Raw genomic sequence first — 25,852 nt, forward strand, 5'->3', positions numbered from 1 at the left:
CAAAATTCGTCCGCGACGACGACAGGATAAGGCAGCTCTCTTGAATAGCGGTCGTCTTATGGACAGAAGGGTTGCACGAGAGGTGGAGGAGGCCAACGCAGAGATTGCGACCCTTCGGAGCCAGCTCGAGGAAGCCCAGAAGGAGGCAACGCTCTCGAAAGGTGGTGGAGGCGCCATCAAGGAGCTGCAGAAGCAGATTGCTGAATGACGTGCTGAAGTGAGCTTTAAGACGCCGTTCTGAACCACCAGAACGAACCGCTGACGTCGCCGCCGCCTTCAGTTGGCCGAATCGCAGGCTCAGGTCGACGTCGCTATAGCGGAAAGGGACGCCGCGCGCAAGGGCGAATACGTTCCAGGACTATCGGCAGAAGAGAGCGAGAAGCTTCAAGCTCAACTCGCAAGTCCCAAGGAGGAGTACGAGCAGAAACAGACCGAGTTCGAGGAGCAACTCGCGGAGGCTGAGAAGCGGGCGGACGAAGCTGAAGAGGCGGCGGCGGCTGCACACGAGGACGCTGTTAACAAGGCGGCTGCCACGCCAGCAGAAGCCGACGGCGAGCTGAAGAAGAAGGCGGATCTAGCGGAGCAGGTGCATCCGCCGTCTGCTCGCTTTCGCCTCTTTCAATCTGACCTTCTGCCTCGCGCAGGAACGCTCTCGACTGGCTGAACAGCTCAGCTCGACCAAGCTGCAGCTCGCTCAAGTCGAAGAGCTAAAGGCTCGCGAAAGTCAGCGTCGAGCTCGCCAACTCAAGCACGCCGAGGAACGAGCGGAGCGGGCTCGAGATGAGCTTCTATCTGTCTGGGAGGCTGCTGAACGAGGAGGGTTCACCGCCAACGGGCAGAACAAGTGCGTCTGGGTCCAGCTTGTAGCGCAGCGTGACCTAAAGCTCACCCCTTCCTTCGTCCAGGTTCGTCCAGCGCGCGATGGAGCTCGAGAAGCAGTGCACGACTCTACAGAAGCGCGTTCATACGCTCGAGGAGAGTGGACTGGAGGCCAAGCTCGAAGTCGCCAAGTGCGTTTGCCTCCATTCGACGCTCCCCAGCGTGCTCACCTTTTTCCCCGCAGCAAAATCGCAACTCGATACCACGATCTCATCCAGCGACTCCGCCTGTCAGACGACGAGGTCTCCATAATCCTCAAGGATGGCGTCAAGTGGCCTGTTGAGAAGACGGAGGACGGCAAGCTCGTCAACGTCCTCGACCTCGTCGCTCGCGCCGCATCCGCTCCATCTTCGGCCGCTTCCGCTTCTCCAGCGGCATCACCTGCCGCCACCAAGGCCGTCAACGGGGTCAAGCCGGATGCTGAGCTGTTGAAGCAGAATACGGACCTCCGGAAGAAGGTCACCAAGCTCGAGGAGCAGCTCAAGACCATCGAGTCCAAGCACCAGAACAAGCTCAAGCAGCTCGAGCAGGCGCTCAAGGTCAAGTCGGACGAGGTTGACGAACTCAAGGCCGAGCGACAGGCTCTTCACGATGAGATCGCGAAGCAGAAGCACGCGGCAAAGATGGCGGCTCAGGAGGCAAAGGAGAAGGAGGAAGAGCTCGAGCAGCTGCAGGCCAAGCTGCAGAAGGAAGTCCAAGATGCGGAGAAAGAGAAGACGAAGCTGCAGGCCGAGGCGCAGAAGCAGAAGCGGAGGGCGGACGAAGCTATCGACGAGAACAAGGTGAGTCGACACGTTCTCCTCCGTACGTCGTCGCGCTGACCTCGCGTCTCTGCAGCGCATCGTCTCGGAAAACTCGAGACAGTTCGCCAAGCTCGACCAGGAGCGCGAGGAGGCGGAGGCCAGTCTTGCACGCATCGCCGACCGCTTCGACAAGGCCAAGACCGAGTACGAGACGACCACTTCGCAGCTCCTTGCGCGCATCTCGACACTCGAGGCGGGTTCGCGCACGCCCGACAACGCCCGCAACAACTCGAAGCAGGACAACGACATCGCCGTCCTTCGCCGTCGCTTCGAGGACACGATCGGTCAGGCTCGCATGCGGACGGAGGAGCTTGAGAAGCAGGTCGAGAGCAAGATTGCCGAGCTCGAGGAGCTCGAGAAGGATCGCGACCGCTACCGCGAAGAGCTCGTTGCTGCCAGGGCAGCTCTGCACAAGTCCGAGGCGCGCGTCCCGCGGCCGGCGTCGCGCGGCACGTCTCGCAGGGGCTCACCCGCCCCCGGCAGTCCTGTCGCCGAGAAGCGCACGATCAAGCAGCAGGCGGAGGAGGACAAGCCGAACGGTCCCGCCAGGACTCGCTCCGAGACGGAGGAGCTCGCCTGGCTACAGCAGCAAAAGCTCAACGTCGTCGAGGGTCTCGAGAAGGAACGCGCGCGCCTCGAGTCGGAGCTCTCGCGGCAGACGCAGATCGCGCAGGATGCGCTCGTCGAGGCGGGCAAGATGCGCGAGGAGCTGACGCAGTTGCAGATTTCGAAGGCCGCCGCATCGGGCGAGGTCGAGTCGGAGAAGCATCGCCTCGAGGTCGAACTCGGTGCGCAGGCGCAGCTGGCGTTGGAGCGGGCGAGGGAGTTGGAGAGGCAGCGCGACGAGCTGGCCAACATGGCTCGCGCCGTCTCGAACCTCGAGCGCGAGCGGACGAGGCTGCGCGAAGAGTTGGCGACGGTGGTCGGCAGCACGGAGCGCGACAGGGCGCAGTCCAACGCGGCCATCTCGCATCTTCAGCAACGTCTCGCCTCTGCCGGCGTTGCCGACTCTTCCTCTCCGACGCCCCCCGCCGCCTCTGCCTTCCCCGCATCGCCCGCCATGTCAGCCGCGCCTTCAGTCGCCGCGCCGCTCATGTCGGCAGCGCCGTCTCTTGCGGGCGCACCCATGGCGATCACGGGCCAAGTCCGCCTCCTCGTCGAGCACCTGCGCAAGACCAACTCGGAGCTCAACAAGGAGATCGCGACTCTGCGCGACGAGAACAGTGCGTCCACTTGCTTCTGTTCGAGTGCGCTTGGCTGACATCGTTGTTCTCGACAGCCACTCTCATGGTTCGCCTCGCGGGCTTGTGAGCGGCCGGACGGCTTTCTTGAGGTGCGAGCTGGACTCGTCGCTCTTCTTGCAACGCAAGGTGCTGTGCATCAGCGCGGCATCAGGTCTCGCAGTCAAACATGACCCGAAGCGAGAGAAAGAGCGAAGGGAAGGGGAGAAAGCAATTCGACCCTGGACAGCGGGCAAGCAGCAGTGCCGCTCGTCGCACACCGCTTGTGCTTCCGAGAGTAGAGCCTGCAGAAGCCTGAAGGACCTGTCTCTCGTGAGGCGAAGACAGAAAAGTTGCCTCGACGACCCTTGCAAAACTCGTCGTCTACCAGCCCTGCCACCCTCCGTCCTCGCGCTGGTCCACCCTGCATAGTCCAACACCGTCCAACTCGATCCTCCTGTGCTAAGAATGTCAGGACTGCCGTCCCTCTCCGCTCCCCCTCGTCGCCGGACCCTTGCGAGGTCGCGGGAGAGTGTGCACGGAAGCGAAGCATGTGGGCGCTGAGATGTCCTGCCGCTGTCGACCCGGGCGGGGGCCGAGGGCTGCTATGCTCGTCGAAGGACGCAGCTCGCTTCGCAAGTCGGTGAGAGTGTGCGTCGAGGACCTGCAACACGGTATGTACCTGCTCGAAAGGATCGTCAGTGAAGCTGTCGAGCCTCAGGAGCAAGGGTTCTCGACGTACGACGAGGGTACCGCACATGGTCGGGTACAAGAGGTGTCGGCGGCGAGCGCGCCAGGTCGAGCGCGACCACAGCTCAAACAAGCCTCGCTCTCTCGCTTCCCGCTGCCTTGAGGGGTTCTCGTTGCGTACACGTGCTCGCAGGCTACACTCTGAGGCATGGGCTCGGACGCGAACCGCCCAGTCGCCGTCGCCTGCTTCTCGGTTTCTCATCGCTCATCGACCTTCGCGACCTCGATCTCCCCCAGCACCGCGTTGCGGGGCTCAAGACGCTTCGCACAGATCCCGCGAACGCTATAGCAACAAGTCGAGTCCTTGCGCGAGGTCAGCTGGCCTTAGGCCCCTTGCTTCGACCGCCTGACCGCCTCCAGGCCTCCCTACCAATGCTTCCTGGCCACCCGACCATTGGTTCCGCCTCCGACTTGTGATCTCCACATGATACGCAGTGGAGAGAGGCGTAGAAGGACTTGGCGGACCACGGTTTGGCAAGGGACGGTCCGCCTCTGTTGGGCTTGCGCAGGGAAAGATGCGGACCAGGACGACGGGAGACCGGTAGATGCGCTCAAGACTACTGAGAAGGCTGTTCAGGCTTGAAGGATGGCGAAAGTGACGTCGGGAACCAGCGTGTGCGCGTGGCGAACGCTTTTCTTCTTCGACCTCACCCTCCTTCGCCTTCACTATGCTCGCGCAGCTAGACACACTGGTCTCGACCTTCTCTTCTCTGCTACATCCATAACGCATGCTTCATGACGGCCGGTACCGCCTTGCTCGTCTAGCAGACTGTTGAGCGGCGCACGACCTACTCATTACCACGGCGATTTGCTCACGTTGATGGGGCCAACATTGTGAGGGCAGGAGGAGGACGGAACGGCGGGGCGCTGAGCACGAGGTTGGACTGTGCCGAGTTGGACAGGTCTCGGGACGGTGCGTGAATCCCACGTCCACCTCCGCGTACAATGATTGATCCGCTCGTCGAAGGACGCAGCTCAAACGAGGCTCGCTCTCTCGCTTCTCGCCAGCTTCGTGGGTCGCCGATGCGCAGACGTGGTTGCAGCTCTTGCTTCTACAGCACGCGGCGCAGCGCGGACCGCCCAGTCGCCGTCGGCCTCGGCTTCTTCCTCTCTTCTTCGCCTTTCGGCCCGTTCTCCGCCTGCTCCGTTCGTTGCGCGCACTGTACGACTCTCTTGACAAGCTCGTTCTTCTTTCCGTCTCCGAAGGCACACTCAGGATGAGGGCTTCCTCCCGGCCAACCTCTCTCGCCCATTTTTCGTCAACTCTGACCTGTCGGCTTTCGGCGACGATTTGTATAGCATACATTCTAGTTTGCATAGCGTCTCGTTGTGTGTTCGCCTGCGATCCTTGTGTAGCTCGGACCTCGACCCTCCCCTCTCCCCTTCCCCTCCTCCTCTTCACGCTCTTCCTCTCTTCCGCACCTCGCAGACCCCTCACGCTGGCTCGCACACGCTCTGTATAGATTCACACTACGCTACAAGTCCCTCCGGCCGCTCGCATCGCGCACGACTGGCCGCCTCGCCCGCTCGTCCCACCCTCATCTCGCTCGCCCAAACCGCTCTCTACCGCGCCAATGTCGCTCAAGCAGGAGTTGCAGATATGGGACAGCGCCTTGAAGGCGTTCGACAAGCAGGACTATGCGGGCGCGCTGCAGCAATTCGAGGTGCGTCGGCCACTCGAGTCTTCCGAGCGAGCAATGAAGCTGACCCGCCGTCTCGCTCCTCGCGCAGGCTATCGCCGACACGTCCAAGATCCTCTTCAACATGGGCGTGATTCACGCGACCCTCGGCGAGCACGACCGAGCCCTCGCCCGCTTCGACCAGGCCCTCTCGCTCGACCCGTTCTTCGCCGTCACCCTCTTCCAAGCCGGCGTGTCCAGCTTCCTTCTCGGGCGTTTTGATGTGGCGCGACGAGACTTTGACGAGGCGCTGGCTGTGAGTGGGGGTCTGGGTGGACCTTTGCCTCGATGAAGCTGATGCGCTGACTTCGCCGTGACTTTCGCATGCAGCTCTTTCACGACAACCATACCATCGACTATACCCAGTGGGTCCCCCATGCTCTGCATACCGACCGAAGCTGAGGCAGCTTCCCCTCTCAGACTCGGCCTCGACTTCAAGTTGTACTCGTGCGAGGTCCGCTTCAACCGCGGGCTGACGCTGATCAGGATGGTTCGTACGACTCGTTCACTACTCTACGCTTCTCGGTGACGATCCGCCTCGCGCAGGGACAAGGCGAGCTCGGCATGCAGGACTTGCTGGCGGCCAAGGAGGACAAGCAGACGGACTGGCACGACGTGATCGACGAGGCTTGCACGGATCAGGCCGCGGTGCGCTCGATGGTCTTTGAGTATATTCTGCGTCGCTTACGAGGTCACGAGCGCAGGGATACACCGTCTTCAGCATCCCCGTCGGCATCGTCTTCCGTCCATCCGAGACCAAGTTGCAGAACCTCGAACGGCGCGACTACCTCGGGAAAGCGACCGTCATCGCTGCCGCAAGCTCGAGTGACCTCGTCGTCGCGCCGGACGGCTCAGTGAAGATGCCCGCGACCGCCGGCCTCGCTCCGCCACCGAACACTCGCCCACTTACGCCTGCCGCCAGCACACGCCGCACCAAGCTTCCGGCTCGCAGCAACACAAGTGCAGGGCGGCTTCAGACCGCCACCAGTCCGCGCAGCGATATCAGCGGACCCATGTCGCCGAGTCGCAGCGACTTGGGAAGGTCGAAGACGGCGAAGCCTTCCGTCGCACCCAGGTCCCCTCCTTCGCGCCCTATTCTCGCGCCGCTCAATACCGACGTCTCTTCCAAGTCTGCTACACGAGCTGCGATGCTATCACCGGCGCAGGAATTCCCCGTCTCGCCCGCCTCAGGCCTCCCTCGCCCGCCAGACGACGACTTCCGCCCGCCTCCAAACCTCCTGCTCGCGCGCTCTGCGACGGTAGCAGGCCTCCCGCAGCGCCAGAAGCCCGACCTGCGACTCAACGACGCCTTCTATCCCGTCGGCCAGACCTCGCCCACCCAGCTCACTCGCAGCGCGACAACCCTTGCGCTCTCACCTACCGCTCGTGCCCGCTCTCGCGCCATCTCATCGCCCGCCTCGCCCTACGCGCCGACCTTCGCCCAGTCCCCCCTCCCGCGCTCTCGCCGCAGCAACTCCGTCTCGTCCGCCGAGCCGCGCTCGCCTACGCCCTACCCCGACGATGAGACCGACCCCGGCTGGATGCAGAGCATGCTGCAGTACCGCAAGGACTCGTCGACGAAGGGCGAATCGAGCGCGCGCCTGAATGTTCCGCAGCTGGGAAGGCAGGGAAGTGCGTCGCGTGAGCCGCCCGCGTTCGCTTCGCAAGGCGCGAACCAGAAGCCGCCTAGTACGACAATGTACGACGTCATCGGCCAGGACTGGATGGGCAGCGAGGCGGGCGGATCGTCGAAGGGTCCGGGCAAGGTTCGGGTCAGGTTGCAGTACCGGCAGGAGACGAGGGCGATGGTGCGTCCTCCATCTTTTCGTCGAGCTCCCTTCAAACCCGGCGCTCACCGCTGCCTCGTTGCAGAGCATCCCGATCGACTTGACGCTGGCTTCTTTCGTCGAGCGAGTCCGCTTCAAGCTGAAGAGCGAGTACGACCTGCCAATCCGGTGAGAGACAATGCCATGGTTCGTTTCTATCGCCAGTAGCGAGAGCTAACCCATTATGCTCATGACTCCCAGATTCCGCGACTCGGACGGCGCACTCATCTCGTTGCAAGACGAGGAAGACTGGCAGTGTGCGTACCTCCCGCCTCCTCCTCACCTCGGATCTACACTGACGCTAGGCCATCTCCCAGGCGCTCTCGACCAAGCCCGCGAAGCCGCGGGCGGCTTCTCCGCCGGAAAACTCGATGTTCTCGTCGACCACCTGTAGCTATCGACAGCCCGCTCGCATCAGACTCTCGCGCATTTGCATCGCATGATTTGCATTGTTCTCTCAGCGTGTTTCTGCGAGTCCTGAGCCTGCGGAAGCTGGTCGTGCCCGCAGTTGGTCGGGGGAGAGAACGGGTAACAACAATGCTCGCGAGGTGGTCTAGTCCTACAGATGCGGTCTACTGGGACGCGTATGACATGGGTGATGCGAAGATAATGCGGAAGTGCGTACAACGAAAGGGAGAGGAGCGAAGGGCGGAGGAAGCGGGAGGACAAGGTCGCAGGGACCGGAAGCTGGTTGAGCGGTGAGGGCGGGATGAGACAGGATAGCCTACGGGACGACTCAGCTCCTGTAGCTCCAAAGAAGGTCAGCTTCGAAGGGCAAGGTGAGCGACAGAGAAGAAACGCACGACTTCGAACCGACTTTCGCCCACGAAAAGTTGGCTTCTCCTGGCAGTCCGCCGGCATTTGGCTCGTTTAGGGTCTCGAAGCTCGAAGATTGCTCTAGTGAGGGGGTGCTGGCGCTCGAAGCGGGCGGGCTGTCCGGGCCAAGAGGAAGTCAGTCCCCGTTCGTTCTCCTCGACTCGAGTGAGTTGGACGCACCTCTCGGTCACCGGGGTGAGTGGGAACAGCGGTGCGCCTCTCCATGGCCACGGGTCACGGCCTTTCGTTGCGGAGGGCGGCGGAGGAAGCATGGTCGCTCGGGTTGCAAGTGGTGGGGGCGGAGAGAAGGAGAGCTCGCGACGATGCCAGGTCGGGCGAAGGAGCGGGCGCTCGAGAGTGGTGGACAGTGTGTGTGTGTTTGTCGAGGAAGCAGCTACGCTGGCGAGTCGAGGTGAGCGAGGAAGGAGGAAGACGAGCTGTTCGCGGTGGAAAGCGAACGAAAATCGTCAAGTTGCGCTCGTCCTCGACGGCCGTCCTCGTGAGCGGGTGGGTCATCGGCTTCAGCAAGCAGCTCGCGAATCCACGCGATGCAAGCCAAAGAGCCTTGACTCAGCGCTAACTAGAGGCGAAGTTGCGAGCCACTTCTCTCATTCCTTCCTCGACCGAACAGAGTCGTTGGCGCGATGCGCTGCTGTAAAGACTGTATGCGGCATCGATTGACAGGAAAGAGAAACGACAAGCAGTGGGTGGACGCGGGAGACAAAACAGGCGAGAGGCGAACAAGCGAGACTGGGTGGAGACAGGACAGGCGGCGAGATGCGTAGGAGGGATGAAAGACGACACAGACGATAGGCGAAGCGGACATGACCAGAAAGGGAACAAGCGGAGCGGTGCGGCTGCAGAGCGACCTTAACAGTCGGAAGTCGGGAGCGCGGCGAGGCCTGCGACGGTACCGATAACCCCTGTGACGAGACCAAGCGCGAAAGACTTGAAGGGGATGTTGAGGCGGCGGCGCTTGACTTGCGGGACCTGCGGCGCGCTGTCGGCGGCGGCGGCAACGACCGGGACTTGAGCGGGCGCGAGAGGCTGCGTCTCGACGCCAAGCGTCGCGAGGGCCTGCGTGTTCAAAGTTTGAAGCTGTGCGTTATTGTCGCGCACGTCTTCGTGGAGAGCGACCAGCTCGTCTCCGTCGCAATCATCGAGGCCGGTGTCGTCGAAGCGGCGCTTGCGGGATGAGCTCGGCGGGGGCGAGCCGATGCCGGTCTCTGCTGGCAGGATGCGAGGTCAGCGCAAGCATAGGCCGCAGAGCAAGCGGGTGTACGCACCGTCGTCGAGCTGAGAGGAAGCAACGGCCGCCGCGTTGACCTTCTCAATCTGGTTCGAGAAGTCTTCCTCGTCCGACTGTCCTTCCTCCGTGACGACTGCCCCGACATCCGCATCGACGACGCCACCATGCTCGACCAAGGGCGGCATCCCCTCATCGTCCACGAGGGCCGCTTCGGCGAGGATGTGAGCCTCCATCAGCTGCATGTCCGGTTGCTTGTTTGCAAGTTTCTTCTCGAGCGCATTCCTGAAGCGATCCAGGGCCGTGAGAGGGACGACTGCCACGTCCGCGGTGTCGGGGCGACCGTCGCGCGTGAGCGGAGTGGGCGCTTCGTCCTCCTCGACCTCGGCGTTGACCTCGACATCCTCCTCGAATTCGATCGGAGCCTCCTTCTCCTGATGCGCCTCCTCGAGCTCCATGGCGACGCGCCCGCTGAGCTCCGGGTCGAACTCAACGTCGAGCTCCTCCTCCTCGTCAACCTCGTGAAGACCGCTCCACTCGCTCATTCCGTCGCTCTCCTCTTCCTCCTCGTCAACCTCCTCCTCGTCGTCCATCTCGTCTTCTTCCTCGTCATCATAGTCGATAGCCGAGACTTCGCTGCTCGACTCGTCCTCGCTCGCCGACTCGTGCTGGTCCTCGGATTCGGACTCCGACTCGAGACCCTGCGAAGCTGCCTTGAAGGTCATCAAGTCGACGAGGACTTCGCGAGCGAGGCCGAGGTCGTGCTTGAGAGCGGCGGGCTCGACGGCAGCAGGCTCCGGCTCCTCGTCGTCGATGTCCTGGTCCGCCGACTGCTCGTACGGCGGCAGGTCGGCATGGTAGTCGAAGGTCGACGCCTCGATCTGGAGCTCAGAGGGCATCCCAGCCTCGCCAGCAGGCTTCGGTGGCTCGACGTAGTCGACGACGGGCGGCTCGACCTTCTGCTCGTCGTCCGGGCACCAGAGTGGGCGACCGTCAATAAGTGCGCCCGGGCTAGCTTGACGCGGACGCGGCTCGAGGATCTCGTCGTCCGAGTCGACCCATTCGAGCTGGCTCTGCATCTGGCGCGTCTTGGCGAACTCTTCCTTCTCGGCCTGCTCGACCATCGCGGCGACTTCTTCCCCTGACGGAAGTGCCTCGACCTCCTCGACCTCGACATCCGCAGAAACTTCGACTGTCATGTCTTGCTCGGGCGAGAACGAAGAGCGCCAGGCGTCCTGCTCCTCGTTCCAATCGCCCGCCTCGGAGATGACCGGCGACGGGAGGTGGCTCGCGACGCTGACGCCATCAAATGGAGCGTCGGATTCGACCTTCCTGAAGTCGAACTGGTCGGACAGCGAGTCACCATCGACGTCGGGCAACGACGCGGGCGGAGCGGGTCCCCTAAAGCAATCGAGCTTGGCCTCGAGCTCGGCCATGCGTTGCAGACGCTCGTGACGACGCTTGTTGAGACTCTCGTAGGCCTCTGAAGGGAGAGCTTCCTCGTCCTGTTGAAGGCGGCTGCTCGAGGTCTTAAGCGTCTCGGGGCTGACTGGCGATGGTGGACGGTCGAACGACTGCGTGGAGCGATCGATAGCTTCCGTGTAGTCTCCATCCTTGTCTACGATCAGGCGGCGCGAGACCGGACGAGGCGAGCGAGCGTCGCGGCTGTCGGCGCGCGAGGCGGGGCGGGACGAGGCGTCGACCATCTCGACGTCCGAGGCGTCTGGTGCAGGCGAACCCGAGACGGCAACATGCGAGGCGGCAGCGATCGATTCGACGACGGACGGCGCCGGCTTGAGCGCGCGAGAAGCGCTGTCGTTGTTGACGACCTCGACGTCGCTGAGGTTGACGCTCTGGAGACGCTCGAGACTGCTGTCCTCCTCGTCGGGACTGATGAGGACATCGTCGTCCGAGAGCCCGAAGCCGCGCTTGGTCGGGAAGAACGAGGTCGACTTGAGAGAGTCGGCGACCTTGTCCTCGACGGCTTGCGTAGCGCCGATGTCCTCCTCATCCGAGCTGCAGTCGGCGAACTCTTTGTTGTAGCGTTCGCCGGTGAGAGTGCGGCCGCGGACAAGCGGGACGGACGGAGCGGTCGAGCGAGGTGCCGTCGAGTTGAGCGGGATCGAGGCGGACGAACGGATGCTGGCCGTCAACGTCATCGGGCGGCAGATGACTGGGAGCGTGTGAGTATCGTCAGTGAGCGGTTATTCAAGGAAGGGGACGACAAGCGCACTCTCGCCAGTCGAACGCTCCGAGACCTGCTTGCCGAATGTGATCTGGTCGTGCTCGAAGATCTGTGCGGGCGAGATCGTCCGGAGTCAGCTTCAGCCGTCAAACGAGGGTGCACTGGACAGAACGCACGCGGTACGTGACGTTGGGCTTGAGGGAGACCTTCTGGTCTGCGCGCGTGATCACGACGCCGTTGGTCGAGCCGAGGTCGGTGATGTGGGCGTAGTCGCCGTCCCAGCTGATCTGTGCATGCCTGCTCGACATGACCTTGGTGTTGTCCGAGCGGAACTTGCCCTGCGACGGGTCCTTTGTGCCCGGATCGTTCTTCGACGCCCGTCCCAAGGTGATTCGCCCCTGCGACCGCGCGAACTGCTTGACAACCGCCCCGCCATCGTCAACCAAGACCAAGTACGAGTCCCCCTGCTGCATGTCGACGCTCATAATGCGGCGTAGCAGGCGAGATAGCGAAAAGAAGATGAAGTCTGGTGGGGCGCAACGGGAGGGGCGTCGAGGGGGTCTGCTGGCGTGGGAGCGCGACGGGCGGGATATGCGACCCTCGCAGGCTGTGTGAGAGTGTCTTGACGGTCTTCTGCGGGCGTACGAGCGAGTCTGGCGGGTTGAGGGGTGGTTGGTGAGGGCGGGACCTCCTCTCGCAAGTTCACATCCCGAGGGCGACCGCACAGCTCGTCGCGCTGGCCAGGCTGGGGCAAGCGCTATGATAACGGACTACCACGCTCTGTATGAGCCGATTGCGACTGCTTCCGACCCGCCGCACGCCGTTGTCCCGATTCTCGCAATCTCATCGCTCCCGACTCACGCGACTTCGCGCTCTTCTTGAGGGAAGTGCGTCGCATGCTAAAGGAACGTACAGCTCTCGAGACCGTCGGGGTGGGCGACAGCAGGACCCCGCACCTCTGCGACTCCGCTGCTCTCCTCGGACCCGGGTGGCTCAGGCCTCTTCCAGGAGATGGAGGACTTCGAGGTCAGTCGCACATTCAGACGCCTTCAGAAGTCGTACAACGCTGTATGCGACGAGCTTTGCTGCTCGAATTCCCAAGTCTCGCTTCCCAGTCCTCCTCCCTGCCCTCCTCGCCCTCATCCTCCCCCGTTTCGCCTTCACTCAACAACGCTGGCAACTTTCGGCAGATGAGCTATACAAGGTGGAGCGGCGGGGCTTCCGGTCGATGCGCAGACACGGGGTATCGAGGGATCCACGCACACCTGATCGGAGGGAACTGGCTGGACAAGACAGATGTTGCTCCGTTCGTTCTTACGTTCTCCCGAGTCCGCACTGTACGGCTGACTGGACGGCTGCCAGCTCCGCAGTATTGTGCCTGGTCTCTTTCCTCGCGCTCGCCGGCGTCGGCTGGCGGTATAGGGAGGTGCGAGTGAACTACCTCTTCGTCTTTGTCGCAGCTCTCGTCTGTGAGTGTCCGTTCCCAGCGCTGCCTACCACTCGTACTGACGTAAATTTACGTGCGTACAGTCTTAGCCCTCGCCTTCGCTATCCACGCCGGGCTCGCCAACACTTCTCCCTCGAACCGCCCAATCTCCGCATCCTCGACCAGCGACGCCTTTTTCTATACCGCATTTCTCCTCTTCCTGATCGGCCACGTCCTCTTCACCCGCGTCTTCCTCAACAGGGCATCCCTGGTACATTGGCCCAACACGCTGCTCTACATCGCCCTCGTCCTCCTCACAATCGCAACAATCCTCTTCTACGCCTCTCTCGCGCGCGCTCAAACGGCGGCCTCTGCTGTACCTCCTCGACAGTACAGCCAGCTGCGGATAGCCAGCGCCTCGTTCGACCTCATCGTTACCATCCTCTACGCCCTCCTCCTCCCGCTCGCTAAACTCGTTGCGCCCGAACTTCCCGGCTTCGAGCTAGGGCTTCTGACCCTTGCAGCATGGTTCCTCTTTGTACCAGCCTTCTGTGAGCCTCATCTCTCCCGTGCGAGGCGGAAAAGGAAGCGTCGCTAACCCGCCTACTCCCGCAGACCTCTTCTGTATCGCCGCCGTCACGGCTGACTCCTCGCCGCTGGTCTGCTCTCAAGTAAGCTGTGGTCCTCAAAGCCCCCAACGAGCTCGCCAAGAAGCGCGAAAACTGGGCGAAGGAGCTTGCCGCTGACATCGCTCTCCGCAACAGACGTTCTCCTACCTCTCCTTCTCGCTCTTCCCCTTCCTCGCCCTCGCAATCCTCATCGGCCTCCCCCTCCAACGCTGGGGCTTCACCCTCCCTCCTCGTGACCTAGTCCTCGCCGGCGCGTTGCCCGCGTCCTCAACCGCCGCCGCGCTCGCACACGAAGAAGCCCAGCTCGAAGCGGCTGCTGATTGGGCGGAGGAGGAACGGATGAGGGAGATCGACGAGGAGAGGTTGTTGAGGGAGGCGAGGGAGGTTGTGGGCGAGAACGCGGAGAGGGCGGGATTGGTGGGACATGGAGACGATGCTTGGAGTTTGCGCTTGCATTGAGAGGCGAGGAGTCACGAAGAAGCTGTATGTAATGCACGACAAGAAGTGATACGAATGTGCGTGCGTCTCGGGCCGCCAAGTCTACCCTCACTCCTCCTTCTCGAGCAAGAACTCGTCGACACCCTTGAGCAGCTCGTTCCACCAGCTCTCCACAGCGCCCTTCTCGAAACCGTTCGAGTCGTAGCCGAGCGAGATCCACAGCTTGCCCTGGGCCGCGAGGGGATTGAAGCGGTCAGCAGAATGCTTGCGACGAGTGGAAAGCCGGACAAGCGACTTACGGCGAACGTGTAGGCAAAGAGCAAGATTGCGCCAGGTCGCTGGCGGGAGCCGGTCGTCAGACTGTGCAGCTGGATGCCGTGATAATCCTTGTGCTGATAAATTCCGTCGAGGTCTGCGTGTGCGCAAGCGTGAGTCTCGAGCGATCTAGCAGGTGACATTCCGAGAGAGCGCTAGGCGTACTGCCGAGCATCGAGAGACCCATCAAGGCCGTACTCGGCGCCTTCGGACGAACGTTGATGTCCTTCTCCTCGACCTTCTCGACCCTGACCTCCTTCATCTCCTCCATCTCCTCCTTCGCCTGGCCCAGCTCGACTCCACTAATCCCCAACCCTTCCACCATCTTACTCGCCTCCCTCGCCCTTCGCTCATCGTCCTCCCTCTCCCAGCCAATCGACCTCCCCTCCCGCTCTAGCGCCATCAGCATCGCCCGCGAAGCGAGGAAGGGGGTCTTGACTGCGCGGTTTGTTTGGGACTTGACGATGACGCAGCGGTGCCAGAACGTTGAAGCGGGAGGGACGGAGAAGGGGAGGAAGGAGGGGAGGATTACGCTGCGGGCGGGACAAAGTCAGCTTCTTCGCCTCCGAAGTCACGAGAAGCAGCTCCAGTACGCACTTGTAGTACCCGATCGCGATGTGATACCAATCAACCGGGTTCGTCTCCTTCTTGAGGAACGGCCGGACGTTCAAAGCCGAGTAGAGCATGACCGGCAACTTTCCCTCGTCCTTCTCCTTCCCAGCCGAGCGAAGGTAGGCAATGTTGGAGAGGGCGAACATGGCGTGCGCGATGGTCGAGGCGTGCGACTTGCAGACGGCGAGGATCCGCTTCGTTTGCTCCGCCGGATAGGAGACGGTCGGAACGAGGGTGTGGCGGGTACCGAGACGGGCGCGAGGGAAGGCGTGGCCGCCCTGCGAGTTTCGCGGATTAGTTTGAGGAGACTCGTAGGAACGGGAGAGACGGCGGGACGTACGACAAGTTTCGCCTGCTCATTCGCATACTCGACCTTCGCAGCCGACCAACCCATTCTCCCCCACTTTTCCTTCGTCACAAGCTTACTCTCCATCGCCGGCGCAAGTTTCGAAGCATCAAGCTCCTCCTTCGCCTCAGCACGGTCGACGTTCACGCCCGTTTCCACAGCGTCGACATTCACGCCCGTTCCCACAGCCGACCCCTCCGCAAGCAGCGTGAAGAACTCGTTCGCCGTCGCATGGAGCGCCATCCCATCGCCCAGGAAGTGGGTGCTGAAGAGGAAGAAGTCGTATTCCTGTTCGGCGGAAGGGTCGGGAGAGGTGAAGGTCGACTCGGGGGTCGAGATGACGAGGTAGGCGAGACGCTGATCGGAGAGGGTGCGAGAACCGTTAAGGTGGGTCGAGATCTGGCCTGAACGCGAATGGTCACGAGAGGCAGGCGCAAAGTCAGCTTCGACCGACTAGTCTGCCGTAGCTGTAGGAAACCGCTCACCTTGCGCATACTCTCCAACTCGGATCTCCATCAGTGACCTCGCCTTCTCGCGTGCTTCGATAGGCGTCGCAGGCCGGTCGTAGCTTGAAGCGAAAGTACGGGCGGACGGCGTCAGTCGTGTGCATCTACCCCCCGAACGCACGACAGCTGATGACCACGCACCAGAAGCGAATATTGTAGTAGTCCTCGAACTCGACGGACGAAGCAAGCAGCGTATGACGCCTGAGCAATTCCGTCCAGATTTCGAGCAGGCGGTCCGGCTGCAACAAGCTCGAGCGGGCCTTGAAGCCAATATGGAGGTACCTGCAGCGGGTCACTCAGTCAGTATCGTTGGGCGAGCGCGAGTGGAGGAGGAGCGCACATGTCGTTGACGCCGCCCTCGATGCCTTCGCCGCGCGAGCCAAGGTAGTAGGAGACCTCTGTCGGTCCAAGGCGGCGCTTGTAGCGCAGGCGAGGCTGCGAATCTTTAACACCGATTTGCTGGTAGATCTCCCACTCGCTGCAAACGGGACGAACGGAATTAAGCCAAGAAAGGAGTACGAATCGGACGGCTACGACGACTCACAAGCTTCTCGCTCGACCCGCCTCTTCCTGTTCCTTCGCAAACGCCGTGTCGAGGTGCGTGAACCCATTCGGCGGGACGCCCCCGCCCTGCTGAACCAACTTCCATCCTCCCTCGCTCGATCCGCTGAAGGGCGACTTCGCGAGGTCGGGAGTCGTAAAGGCTGTAGACGGGGTTGTGAAAGTGCTGGAGAGAGTCGGAGTGGAGAAAACGGTAGACGGCGCAGGCGAGGCGGAGGGCGAGTCGGCCATTGTCGAGGCGAGGGAAGGAGCGAGAGCAGGGAGAGACGCGGGAAGAAGCTGGGCGAGTCGGGCGAGTAGCAGGCGTGTAGACTAGAACAGGACGAGTTTAGCAGTCTGGCCAGTCGAGCAAGAGTCGCAAGTCGTGAGCGAAAGAGCGAGAGAAGGGAGGAAGCGAGGTCGGGTCGAGCGAGACGTCGAGGGTCTGTGCGGGTGGGCTCGCGCGCCGTCGGCTTTCCTGCAAGTCCTGCAGAGCATCCCAGTAAGCCAGTCCTCGCCAGTCGTTGTTGTCGCGGAGCGGTCGACCTTCCCAAGGCGACGCTGTCCTCCTCCTCCTCCTCGTCCTGCTCGTACTTCCACCCGCAACGCCGGCGTATGCGTCTCAGAATAGACACGGCGAGGCCCACGCTGCCTCCTTTGTCCGCGCACTCGCCGAGTAAGAGTGGGGCGCTCAGTCCTCGTCGACCTCGCACCTCGCCAGCATCGTCCTTGCGCTTGCTCGTGCTCTTGCCACTCCTTCAGCTCGTTCGACGCTGCTTGAGACGCTGCTACTCGCGCCAGGACTCGCACTGCGCCTCGCTCGTTCTCGCTGTTCAAGGACGACCTCCGCTCGTTCCCTCGTTCTGATCGCAAGGGTGCGAGCCAGACAAGCGGGTTAACGGCCGTCCTAGAGCGCAGGAGGACTCGAAACGCACTGCTCTGCAACCATGCCACTCCCTCTCCACCGCATGACTTCCTCCCGCTCCTCCTCGCGCGCCAACCGCCCTCCTTCGCTCACCCTCTCACCCTCATCCATCTACAACTTCGACGAAACCGATCCCTTCCTCTCGCCGACCACTCCACGCACCGCACCCCTCTCGCCGCGCTTCCTCCATCCTTCGTCGCCTCGTACGCCAGGCAGTCCGTACAGCCAGCCTGGGACGCCACTCTCGCCTTCCCTCCGCGCCGATGGTCGCCCACAGACGGGATTCTTCGACAACTTGCCTATCCCGCCTACGGCCAAGCGAGCGAGGGGGAAGACCTGGATCGTCGCGGGCGCGACGACCTGCTTCCTCCTCCTCCTCGCTTTCTCGCTTCATGTCCGCTCCGACGACGCCGGTCCCGAGAAGCCGCAGGGCGTGGTGCTGGCCGTGCATGACGAGTTGTCGAAGCTAAAGGACTGGGCGGGGAGTTTGACCAGCGGTCGAACCGGGTCAGCAAGCGGCGCGGCGGCAGACGACGAGGAAGGTGCGAGAACGGCGGTCATCGGGTCGGCACTCTCAACGTCCAAAGACGAGTTCGTCGACGACGACGCCGTGAGCGAGATCCGCATCAAGCCTCTGCCTCGTCCGCGACTGCCGAACTTGGAGGATCGTGAGGAGCGGTATCTCGGGTTCCTCCCGCACTCGGGGTACCACAACCAGCGTATCGCGCTGCAGAACGCATTGTTGCTGGGCAAGCTGCTGAACAGGACTGTGTGAGTTGTTGCTGGGCTCCTCGAAGCGGAGAAGAACTGACACGCCTGAACTTCCGCAGGCTAGTCCCGCCCATCTGGATAGGCTGGCCGACGCCAACGCAGTACTACGCCGACCTTGTGCGTGTCCTCCTCCACCGTCGCCCCTCGCTGTCGCTGAACCTACTCCTGGCCGCTCGCAGCGCCAATCCTGGCTCAACATCATGCTGTCGACCCCTTCCTCCTTCAACATCTCGACCCTCACCTCCTCGTCACCGCTCAACGAGCCCGCCTCGTTTCCCTCGACCCTCACCTCCTTCCCCTGCCCGACCTGCGTCGCTGACAACGCGACGCACCTTGCGCTCGTCTCCGCCGCAAACGAGCGCAAGCTCGCGAAATGGCGCGAAAAGGGCTACGAAGTCCGTCCAGACGGGTTCCCCATCGTCCCCGGTTTGGGCGAGAAGGACTGCAAGAGTTATAGTCCCGAGTGTCGCTTCACGTACAAGGATACGTTCTTGGCGTGGGATTGGTTGGTCGATCTCGAGAAGGCGAGGGAGGAGGGAGTGAGGTTGGTCGATCGCTGGGATATGAGGGAGCGGGCGGTGATGGATCTGCTGGAGGTCAAGCAGGACGATGTCGTGAGTTTCGCAGCCCCTTCCTCCGACCCGACTGAGGTGAATGCGCGACTCACCCTCCTTACCATGCGGCAGTACATCATCGAAGACCGCCAAGTGTACGACTTCCAGTTCACCGACGCGCTCAACTTGACCGACCCGCTCATCTCCAACAACACCTCCCCTTCGCGCTGGAACCGCCTCGTCTCGCTCCCTCTCCTCTCTGAGCTGCCACACCGCGTCCTCCTCGTCGGCTCGCTCTTCGGCACAAACCGAATCTGGACGTCCGACGCCTCGCAAGAACGTGCGGAGCAGACATTTGCGCGAGCGATGGCGTTCAAGACGCCGTGGCTCCTCCGGCCTGCAGACGCGATCGTCGAGCGACTGGGCGGGATGCGCGCGAGGAACGGGTTCGTAGGCGTGCATGCGCGGGTAGGGGACGGGGAATTTTCGAGGCATGCGAGGGGGAATATGGAGCGGGCTTGGAGGGAGTTGGTTGAGCGGTTGGGGGTGGACGGGGACGTGAGGGAGGAGATGTGGGCATCGGTGAGTAAGGAGCGTGAGGAGCGCGAGGAGGCGGTCAGGAAGAGGAGCGACGGTCATCGGGTCAAGCGGGCGCAGCATGCGGTCTCGTCGGCGTCGGTTGGAGCAGCGTCAAGCTGGGCCAGCGTGGACGAGTACGACGCCGAGCTGGAGCGACAGACGAGCCGGGCGAAGCGCGTCAAGCGAAGCATAGTCGACGACCTCCTCTCGCACATTCCCTACCTCGACTCGACCCAGCCGGCCCTCGAACTTCGCAATCTCACCTGCCGCCGACCGCACCACACCGACGCCCGCTTCTCCGCCTTCAATACGCCGCTGTACCTCGCGACCGACTCTCGCACGCCCGATTCCGACCCTAACCTCGCGCCCTTCTTCGCCTCGTTCCCCTGCACGTTCGTCCTGTCAGACTTTGACACGCCCGACGTCGCTCGGAACGACGGCGTCGCGGTTGCGAGCGTCAAGCGGATGAGCAGGCTCGTGAACGACCTCGACGGAGTTGGGCTGGGCAGGCTGTTCCGCCCGTTCCTCGAAGCGGTCGTCGCTGCGCGCGGGAGGATCACGGTCGGGACGGAGCACTCGACGTTCTCAGGTGCGTGTTTCGTCCCGAAGCTGTTGAAGCGGAGATGGAGCGGGATGTTGACCCATTGCGATTCCTCCCTCGCCTCGCCCGACGACAGCGTTTGCCTCGACGGACCTGCACGATGCGTACTGGGAGGGTGTGCGGTAGCCTGAGTAGAGGGAGTAGCTGAGTAGAGCAGGTGCGACACTTGTTGTACATAGCAAAGGGATGCGACGGAATAGACCCTCTTCGCACGGCTATTGTTTCGCATTGTATTCAGTTTTGGGTAATGGAGCAATAGAGTTGGTTGGGTTGGAATAGGCAGCGGGTAATGCCGGAATAGGCAACTGGTGGGTTAGCTCGAGCTTGACTCTTACCCTTCGTTACCCTCTTCTCCCTCGCCTAACCTGTTCACCTTGCACGGTTACACTCGAGCCCTTATCAAGTCTGCCCACCCTGGCTCACCTCAACATCCAGCTCGACCCCCAGCTCGTCATGTCCGACGCAAAGCACCACGTGAGTCACACCCGCCCAACACTCCCGCCCCTCCCCTTCCCGTGCTCGACGGTCGACGTTTGAGGATGTTGTTGTGCGGTGTCAAAACATTAAGCGAGTGTATGCTGATATCTACTATCGCGTCCTCACAGGTCATCGCTGCGCTCCAGCAGGTTGGCCACCTCCACAAGGAGCTCGCAAAGGCTCACCGCAGCGCCAACGACGCTATCCAGGCCTACGCCCAGTCGCTCGACCACGCAGACGACCCGCTCGCCCTCCTCGCCACCTTCCCCGACGTCTTCGAGGGCGCTGGCGTCGCCGACAAGAAGGGCAAGGCCGTGAGTCTGCCCGTCTCGTCGTCGTCCCGTCCTGCGAAACAGTCACTCAACTTTCCGCGGGTCGACTCTCTCTCTGACCTTCGCAACTGACTTCTCTCGCTCGCTTCTCTCTCGCAGGTCAAGGCCGAAGGCGATGCCGCCGGCACGAAGCGCAAGCGCGCGCCCGCCAAGGAGAAGAAGGAGAAGGACCCGAACGCGCCCAAGCGTCCTCCCTCGGCTTACATCGAGTACCAGAACTCGGTCCGCGAGGACTTCCGCAAGCAGTACAGCGATTTGCCCTACTCCGAGGTCCTCAAGAAGATCGGCTCGATGTGGCAGAGCATGACCGACGCCGAGAAAAAGGTTCGTTTCCGCGGGCCTTTACCCGTCGACCCTGGCTGCTTCCGCGGTCGCGTCGACTGTCCTTCCGACGACGCGGTCACTGACACCGGTTGTGCTCGTCGCAGAGCTGGCAAGACATCACGGAGCAGAAGAAGTCGCAGTACATGAAGGCCAAGGAGCTGTACGAGTCGACCGGCGAAGGTCCCGCGCCCGCCACGCCTGCCGCCGACAAGAAGGAGCCCAAGAAGCGCAAGACCAAGGCTGCCGCTGCCGAGCCCGAGGACATCCCCGTCGAGGACGTCTCGAACAAGAAGAAGAAGGTGCGCCAGCGTGAACTTTCTTTTCCTCGCAGGCCCAGTCACTGACTGGCTTGCTGTCACGCTCTACAGGCTGCTTCGCCCGCCAAGAAGGTCGAGTCGGAGGTGAGCGTTGTCCTTTCGTCCGCGAGTTTCGCTCGTTGAGCGGCGAGATTTTTGCGTCCTCTGCGAAGGCGGCATGCTCACGACTTCTTCCCGCCCGCAGAGCGAGTCTGGCGACGACGAAGACTCGGACTCGGACGACGACGACTCGGAGGAGTCGAGCGAGTCGGAGGCGACTCCCCCGCCCAAGAAGCAGAAGGGCGGCGACAAGCACAAGTCGAAGAAGTCGAAGCACTAATCGCATTCCGACTTGCTTGTTGATGGAAGGGAAACGGACAGGAAATCGCTTGATACGCTTTGTGTGGTTCTCCTCTCGGACGGACACTCTCCTTCGTCCGCTCTAATCTGTGCTGTGCTCGCTTTGCGGAGCCTTCTCTACGTGATATAGATACCCTCTCCCTCTCTGTAGTGCCATCCCACTCCTTTTCGGTACCTCAGCGTGCGCGAGAGACAGAGGCGAGAGGAACGAGAAACGAGTTGCAAGCGACGTGCGAACGGTATCATGCGGTGCGAACGAGGAAACGAGGATGTGCTGTGCGGGTATGCTGGGGCGGGTATGAACGGAGAGAGAGGGATCAAGCGAGCGGGAGAAGCGGCAGGCGAAGGGATCAGGCGACCGTCGACGGCTCCTCCACCTTCGACGACTCCGTCGCGGCTCCCTCCCTTGACGAGTCGTCCTTGACATCGTCTCCCTCCTCCTCCTCCTCCTCCTCCAACGTCGCTGTCTCGCCAGCAGCGGGACCGGAAGCCTCGGCGGTCGCCGCCTTTCCCTCGGCGGGCTTCTCCTTCGACGACTGCTCCGACCCGTTCTTGCGGTTGAACATCCCGCGGAACTGCGCGTTCTTAGCCTCCTCGCGCTTCTTCTCGTCCGCCGCAAGCTTCTGCAACGCAGCCGTGATCGCCGCGTCCGGGCCGTTCTTGACCTGGAGGTCCTCGAGGATACGCTTGCCCGTGTTGATCTCGCCGAGACCGATGCGCGCCTGGCCTTCGCGGAAGAGGGCTTTCGCGTTGTCCTCGTCGTACTTCTTCGCGGCGGTAGCGGCATCGAGCGCGCGCTGCCAACGCTCTTGCTTAATGTAGACGCTGCGGTCGTCCCTCGAGTCAGTGCGAGGTTCGGAAGCGGATGGGGGGCGACACTCACGCCGCGCTGTTGAGGTAGGTGTTGAGGAGCGCGCTCTTGACGGCAGCTTGCTTCGAGTCGGGATCGTCGACCGGCTTCGTGCTCGCAATCGCCTCAACCTCCTCGTCCGTCACCTCCGTGACTGGAGAACCCACAGCAACGGTCAGCAGGACACCTCGCAAGTCACGCGAAAGGGCACGCACTCGGCGCAGGCGCCTGACTCGGCCCATAGACGCTCGTGAGCTGCCCGTCGAGACCCTTGAGCGAGAACAACACCTCGTGGTACTTCCTCAGCGCCAACGTCATGTCGCCCGTCTTGAACGCCTCGTTCCCCTCCAAGCGAGTCTTGAGCGCCTTGTCGATCTGAGCCTGTTGAGCGGGCGAAGGGGGAGGATCAGTACCCCGACCGCCGCGCAGACTCTCTTCGCGATCCTTTGACACGATGCCCTCCCGCAGAACCATATTCAGCACCTCCAGAGCCCTCCAGCCCCATGGCCCGGTCCCTTGACGCGAGCGGCGAGTGTGAGTGCGGGCGACAGTCGAGAGGAGGTGTGGGAGGCGGTGACGCCGACGAGCCCACGAGCGAGAATGGGACGCACATCGACCTGTTCCCTGGTCCACTGAGGCATGCTGGACGAGTTCACAGAGCTGTAGCAAGCGAGTTGAGCGAGAGCGAGCGAGGTGCAGGAGGTCAACCAGCGCAAGGCTGCTTTCGAGTGAATGACCGCAACTCTCGGAAAGGGACTTGTGTGAAGGCAAACAACAGCATGCGTTGCAATAGGTGATACGGGACATAGACAAGTAAGCGGAATCGAGCGAGAAAGTAAATCTCGCGAGAAGGGTCAATCCTGCCCCATGCCCGCCCCTGCTCAAGCCGTGCACGCCGCCCAGATAGCGACCGCGACCAGGACCGAAACGACGACGCCTCCGCCGCTCGCCGCAACGCGGTTGAGGAAGATCCACCGGTCCAGCCCAGCGTACATCTCCTCGTCCGCTTGGCCCGACGTCGATGCCCGCTTCTTGACGCCCGAAGGGTGGTACTGCACTGCGCTGCCGCGTACGATGCGCCCGCAGCGACAGTCGGGTTCGCGACAGCGTCGGCCGCGGGTGAAGGGAAGCTCGCCATCGAGCGGCCTGAGGTACCAGCCGCCGAGAATCCACAGCCAGGGCATCAGGAAGCCCGCCTGTCACACACTGGGGTCAGCATGTAATAAGAACAAGGATTTGGGAAACACTCACCACGAAGGCGAGCTTGGCGGGCACGACCTCGTCGAGCCATGTTGCCGGGGAGGTCGAGAACAGGTCGGTCATCTCCTCCCAGACGGTCGGTCTTCGTGCTTCGGCTTGCGCGACGTCGACATCGAGCGTCGTCGCTTCAGGCTTGCCATCCGTAGGCGGCTCAGTAGGCGCAGGAGCGGGTTCTTCGTCGGAGACGGTGTAACCTGCGGCGCGAAGAAGCTGGATCTTGACGAGCCGAAGGGGCGCAGGACTGAAGGAGAAGGACGGTGATCGCGCTGGAGCTGTCGACTTGGGCGTGGGCGTGACGAGCAGGTGTGTCGGTGTCTGTACAGAGGGGCCTGCTTGAGGTTCTCGCAGCGCTGTTGACGCCGTAGCCGAGTGCGGCAGGCGGTCGAAGTGGACGGACACCGTCTTCTTTGGCTGCACAGCGTCGGAGCTGGACAGCCGGCGCGAGAGTCGACGAGACGGCGAGACAGTCGGGTCGAGCGCCGAATCTTGCGAGGCGATGGTCGACAGAGTGATCGAGCTGTCCTCGCTCGGGCGTTCGCGCGGCGGAGAGATGGACAGCGAAGGGATGGCGTTGTGGCGGATCGAACGACGCCGGGCGATGGTGGGCGGCAGCGAGACGCGGCGTGATTGTCGCCAGGGCACGACCGTCGACCGCTCGTTCGCAATCTCGTCGTCGCCAAAGTCGAACCCAAGTCCAGTTAAGGGTGCATTGGGGTTGTACGAGTTGCCGAGGCGATGTGGGACGGGAGGAGCGAGGTCGTCTGGCTCGAAGCACTCCTGCAGGACGGGCGTATCGTTCGGTGTCGACGGCGCCGTCCGGTTCGTGCCCTCGACATCCGAGTCGAACAAGGGCGAAGGACCGACTGACTCGAGTTCTGAGTCTGCACCGGGGTCGTGTCGCCCGGTTCTGTGTGTCCAGGCGGAAGCTGCGCTCATTGCGGGCGAGAACAGAGCTTCCGCCGAGCGCTTCGTCCGCTGTAGAAGTCGGAGGGGCATCGGGAAGCCCTTGTGCTGCGCCGCTTCGGCAGGACGTTGCTGCTGGGAAGCGAATGTGGCGCGGTAGACGGCTGGGGCGGAGTGCGGCGGTGGGTGGACGGCGCCGGTCGTATGATAGGCGAAGCCTCGACCGACCGACAAGCGCTTGCTGGACCGGTCGGCGAAGCGTCCAGTGGCGGGGAGAGGAGCTGTCGAAGGACCTGCTCGAGGTCCCTCGATCGGTCGCTTCCCCTCCCGCACCTCCTGCTTCCTCCGCTGCTCCGCCTCATCCTCCTCGAGCGCATCCGCCTCCATCGTAATGGCGACCTCGCTGGACTGAGCGCCGTGCAGAGCTTGTTCCGCAGCCTTGAACTGCGCGCGAAGGTCGAGAGCGCTCGTTGCCCTCGCATGCCGAGCGCCGACAAGCTGGCCGCTGCTGCTCCGCACAAGCTGCGACTCTGGGATATCGTGCTCGATCGGCGCGACGTCGATCCCGACCCACTCCCGCTTCTCCCGCCGGTGCTCCTCAAAGCCCTCCTCGACCAAGTCGTCCTCCAGCATCGCCTGCGCGAAAGCCCCACTGTTCCGCCGCGAATCGCGCTCAAAGGCGAAGTCGAGATCGACGTCGCTGCTTGTGCGATGCGTGTCGGAGCTGCAACCGCCTTGGCTCGACGAGGCTGCGTAGCCGCCGTGTGCGGCTTTGAACGCCGCGAGCGAGTTGTGCGACGTCAGTGGGGCGGGAAAGGCGGATTGAGACGAAGAAGAAGCGGGAAGACGAGTGGGCTGTCGCGCTGTCGGGACAGGCGGAAGCGGAGATGTTGGCCGAGGGTGAGGCGAAGTTGACCGCTCCTGCGTCGGCGGGACGTTCTCTTTGTTCGCAGTAGATGGCGCCGGACGGGATGGCGCGGTAAGTGCTGAGTAGAAGGGCGACGGGTAGGGATCGGACGGAGAGATGACCAGGTCGCTTGTTGTCGAAGTCGAGGCGAACGAAGAGAAGGACGGTCCCGCCGACAGCGGTGGCCTCTTCGCGCTCAAGCCATAGTCGTCACGCTCGCGACTGACGTCCCTACCGCTCGCACCCGTCCACGAACGCGCCGACTCAGGAGCCGTAACGAGCGACTCGAGCGAGCGGTCAGGAGTTGGCTGAAGGGACGACTTTGCGGTGACGTAGGCGGGCGATTCGGTTGCGAGGGATGCGGCTGTGAGTGAGCTGTACGAGTGGGCTGGACGGAGGGTTCTCGAGCGGGGCAGGGAGTTGCTGGAGAGCGATGAGGGGGGCGGCATCATGTGGGAGGGGTGGAAAGGAGTGGGCACCCTGCGAGTACGAATGCA

The 25,852-nt window shown here is 62.6% G+C and overlaps 10 protein-coding genes and 1 pseudogene across 11 annotated transcripts; 5 read left to right on the forward strand and 6 right to left on the reverse strand.

Annotated features, from left to right (window-relative positions):
* RHTO_02489 (hypothetical protein) lies at positions 1 to 2,993 on the forward strand (annotated as a pseudogene; the record flags this gene model as incomplete). The annotated part of the gene is made up of 7 exons: positions 1 to 199; positions 281 to 586; positions 645 to 844; positions 906 to 1,010; positions 1,064 to 1,661; positions 1,717 to 2,905; positions 2,962 to 2,993.
* Positions 2,994 to 3,086: 93 nt separating this feature from the next.
* RHTO_02490 (uncharacterized protein) lies at positions 3,087 to 3,662 on the reverse strand (the record flags this gene model as incomplete). The annotated part of the gene is made up of 2 exons (XM_016416164.1): positions 3,087 to 3,584; positions 3,645 to 3,662. The coding sequence occupies 2 exons, from the start codon at positions 3,660 to 3,662 to the stop codon at positions 3,087 to 3,089; spliced, it is 516 nt and encodes a 171-aa protein (XP_016271661.1).
* A 1,564-nt stretch (positions 3,663 to 5,226) lies between these two features.
* Positions 5,227 to 7,551, forward strand: RHTO_02491 (neutrophil cytosolic factor 2; the record flags this gene model as incomplete). The annotated part of the gene is made up of 9 exons (XM_016416165.1): positions 5,227 to 5,316; positions 5,384 to 5,587; positions 5,662 to 5,696; positions 5,752 to 5,821; positions 5,878 to 5,979; positions 6,036 to 7,139; positions 7,204 to 7,286; positions 7,359 to 7,414; positions 7,475 to 7,551. 9 exons carry the CDS (start codon positions 5,227 to 5,229, stop codon positions 7,549 to 7,551), a joined length of 1,821 nt encoding a protein of 606 aa, XP_016271662.1.
* A 342-nt stretch (positions 7,552 to 7,893) lies between these two features.
* RHTO_02492 (uncharacterized protein) lies at positions 7,894 to 8,245 on the reverse strand (the record flags this gene model as incomplete). The annotated part of the gene is made up of 3 exons (XM_016416166.1): positions 7,894 to 7,900; positions 7,961 to 8,089; positions 8,154 to 8,245. The coding sequence occupies 3 exons, from the start codon at positions 8,243 to 8,245 to the stop codon at positions 7,894 to 7,896; spliced, it is 228 nt and encodes a 75-aa protein (XP_016271663.1).
* Positions 8,246 to 8,843: 598 nt separating this feature from the next.
* On the reverse strand, positions 8,844 to 11,889 carry RHTO_02493 (FHA domain containing protein; the record flags this gene model as incomplete). Its single annotated transcript, XM_016416167.1, has 4 exons — positions 8,844 to 9,199; positions 9,260 to 11,392; positions 11,453 to 11,513; positions 11,581 to 11,889. The coding sequence occupies 4 exons, from the start codon at positions 11,887 to 11,889 to the stop codon at positions 8,844 to 8,846; spliced, it is 2,859 nt and encodes a 952-aa protein (XP_016271664.1).
* A 411-nt stretch (positions 11,890 to 12,300) lies between these two features.
* RHTO_02494 (uncharacterized protein) lies at positions 12,301 to 13,918 on the forward strand (the record flags this gene model as incomplete). The annotated part of the gene is made up of 5 exons (XM_016416168.1): positions 12,301 to 12,710; positions 12,767 to 12,873; positions 12,935 to 13,381; positions 13,446 to 13,501; positions 13,595 to 13,918. The coding sequence occupies 5 exons, from the start codon at positions 12,301 to 12,303 to the stop codon at positions 13,916 to 13,918; spliced, it is 1,344 nt and encodes a 447-aa protein (XP_016271665.1).
* An 87-nt stretch (positions 13,919 to 14,005) lies between these two features.
* Positions 14,006 to 16,468, reverse strand: RHTO_02495 (uncharacterized protein; the record flags this gene model as incomplete). Its single annotated transcript, XM_016416169.1, has 9 exons — positions 14,006 to 14,125; positions 14,197 to 14,309; positions 14,378 to 14,745; positions 14,810 to 15,102; positions 15,165 to 15,574; positions 15,656 to 15,738; positions 15,818 to 15,958; positions 16,017 to 16,154; positions 16,221 to 16,468. The coding sequence occupies 9 exons, from the start codon at positions 16,466 to 16,468 to the stop codon at positions 14,006 to 14,008; spliced, it is 1,914 nt and encodes a 637-aa protein (XP_016271666.1).
* Positions 16,469 to 17,163: 695 nt separating this feature from the next.
* On the forward strand, positions 17,164 to 19,772 carry RHTO_02496 (CigA protein; the record flags this gene model as incomplete). Its single annotated transcript, XM_016416170.1, has 4 exons — positions 17,164 to 17,912; positions 17,972 to 18,029; positions 18,092 to 19,634; positions 19,723 to 19,772. The coding sequence occupies 4 exons, from the start codon at positions 17,164 to 17,166 to the stop codon at positions 19,770 to 19,772; spliced, it is 2,400 nt and encodes a 799-aa protein (XP_016271667.1).
* Positions 19,773 to 20,099: 327 nt separating this feature from the next.
* Positions 20,100 to 21,415, forward strand: RHTO_02497 (Hmg20b-like protein; the record flags this gene model as incomplete). The annotated part of the gene is made up of 6 exons (XM_016416171.1): positions 20,100 to 20,120; positions 20,252 to 20,437; positions 20,555 to 20,779; positions 20,884 to 21,078; positions 21,148 to 21,180; positions 21,281 to 21,415. 6 exons carry the CDS (start codon positions 20,100 to 20,102, stop codon positions 21,413 to 21,415), a joined length of 795 nt encoding a protein of 264 aa, XP_016271668.1.
* Positions 21,416 to 21,785: 370 nt separating this feature from the next.
* RHTO_02498 (tetratricopeptide repeat protein 9C) lies at positions 21,786 to 22,926 on the reverse strand (the record flags this gene model as incomplete). Its single annotated transcript, XM_016416172.1, has 4 exons — positions 21,786 to 22,260; positions 22,319 to 22,439; positions 22,501 to 22,666; positions 22,897 to 22,926. The coding sequence occupies 4 exons, from the start codon at positions 22,924 to 22,926 to the stop codon at positions 21,786 to 21,788; spliced, it is 792 nt and encodes a 263-aa protein (XP_016271669.1).
* A 240-nt stretch (positions 22,927 to 23,166) lies between these two features.
* RHTO_02499 (uncharacterized protein) lies at positions 23,167 to 25,807 on the reverse strand (the record flags this gene model as incomplete). Its single annotated transcript, XM_016416173.1, has 2 exons — positions 23,167 to 23,481; positions 23,537 to 25,807. 2 exons carry the CDS (start codon positions 25,805 to 25,807, stop codon positions 23,167 to 23,169), a joined length of 2,586 nt encoding a protein of 861 aa, XP_016271670.1.
* Between the last annotated feature and the right edge of the window lie 45 nt (positions 25,808 to 25,852).

Source organism: Rhodotorula toruloides, assembly GCF_000320785.1.
Source record: "Rhodotorula toruloides NP11 unplaced genomic scaffold Scaffold19, whole genome shotgun sequence".
Lineage (NCBI taxonomy): Eukaryota > Fungi > Basidiomycota > Microbotryomycetes > Sporidiobolales > Sporidiobolaceae > Rhodotorula > Rhodotorula toruloides.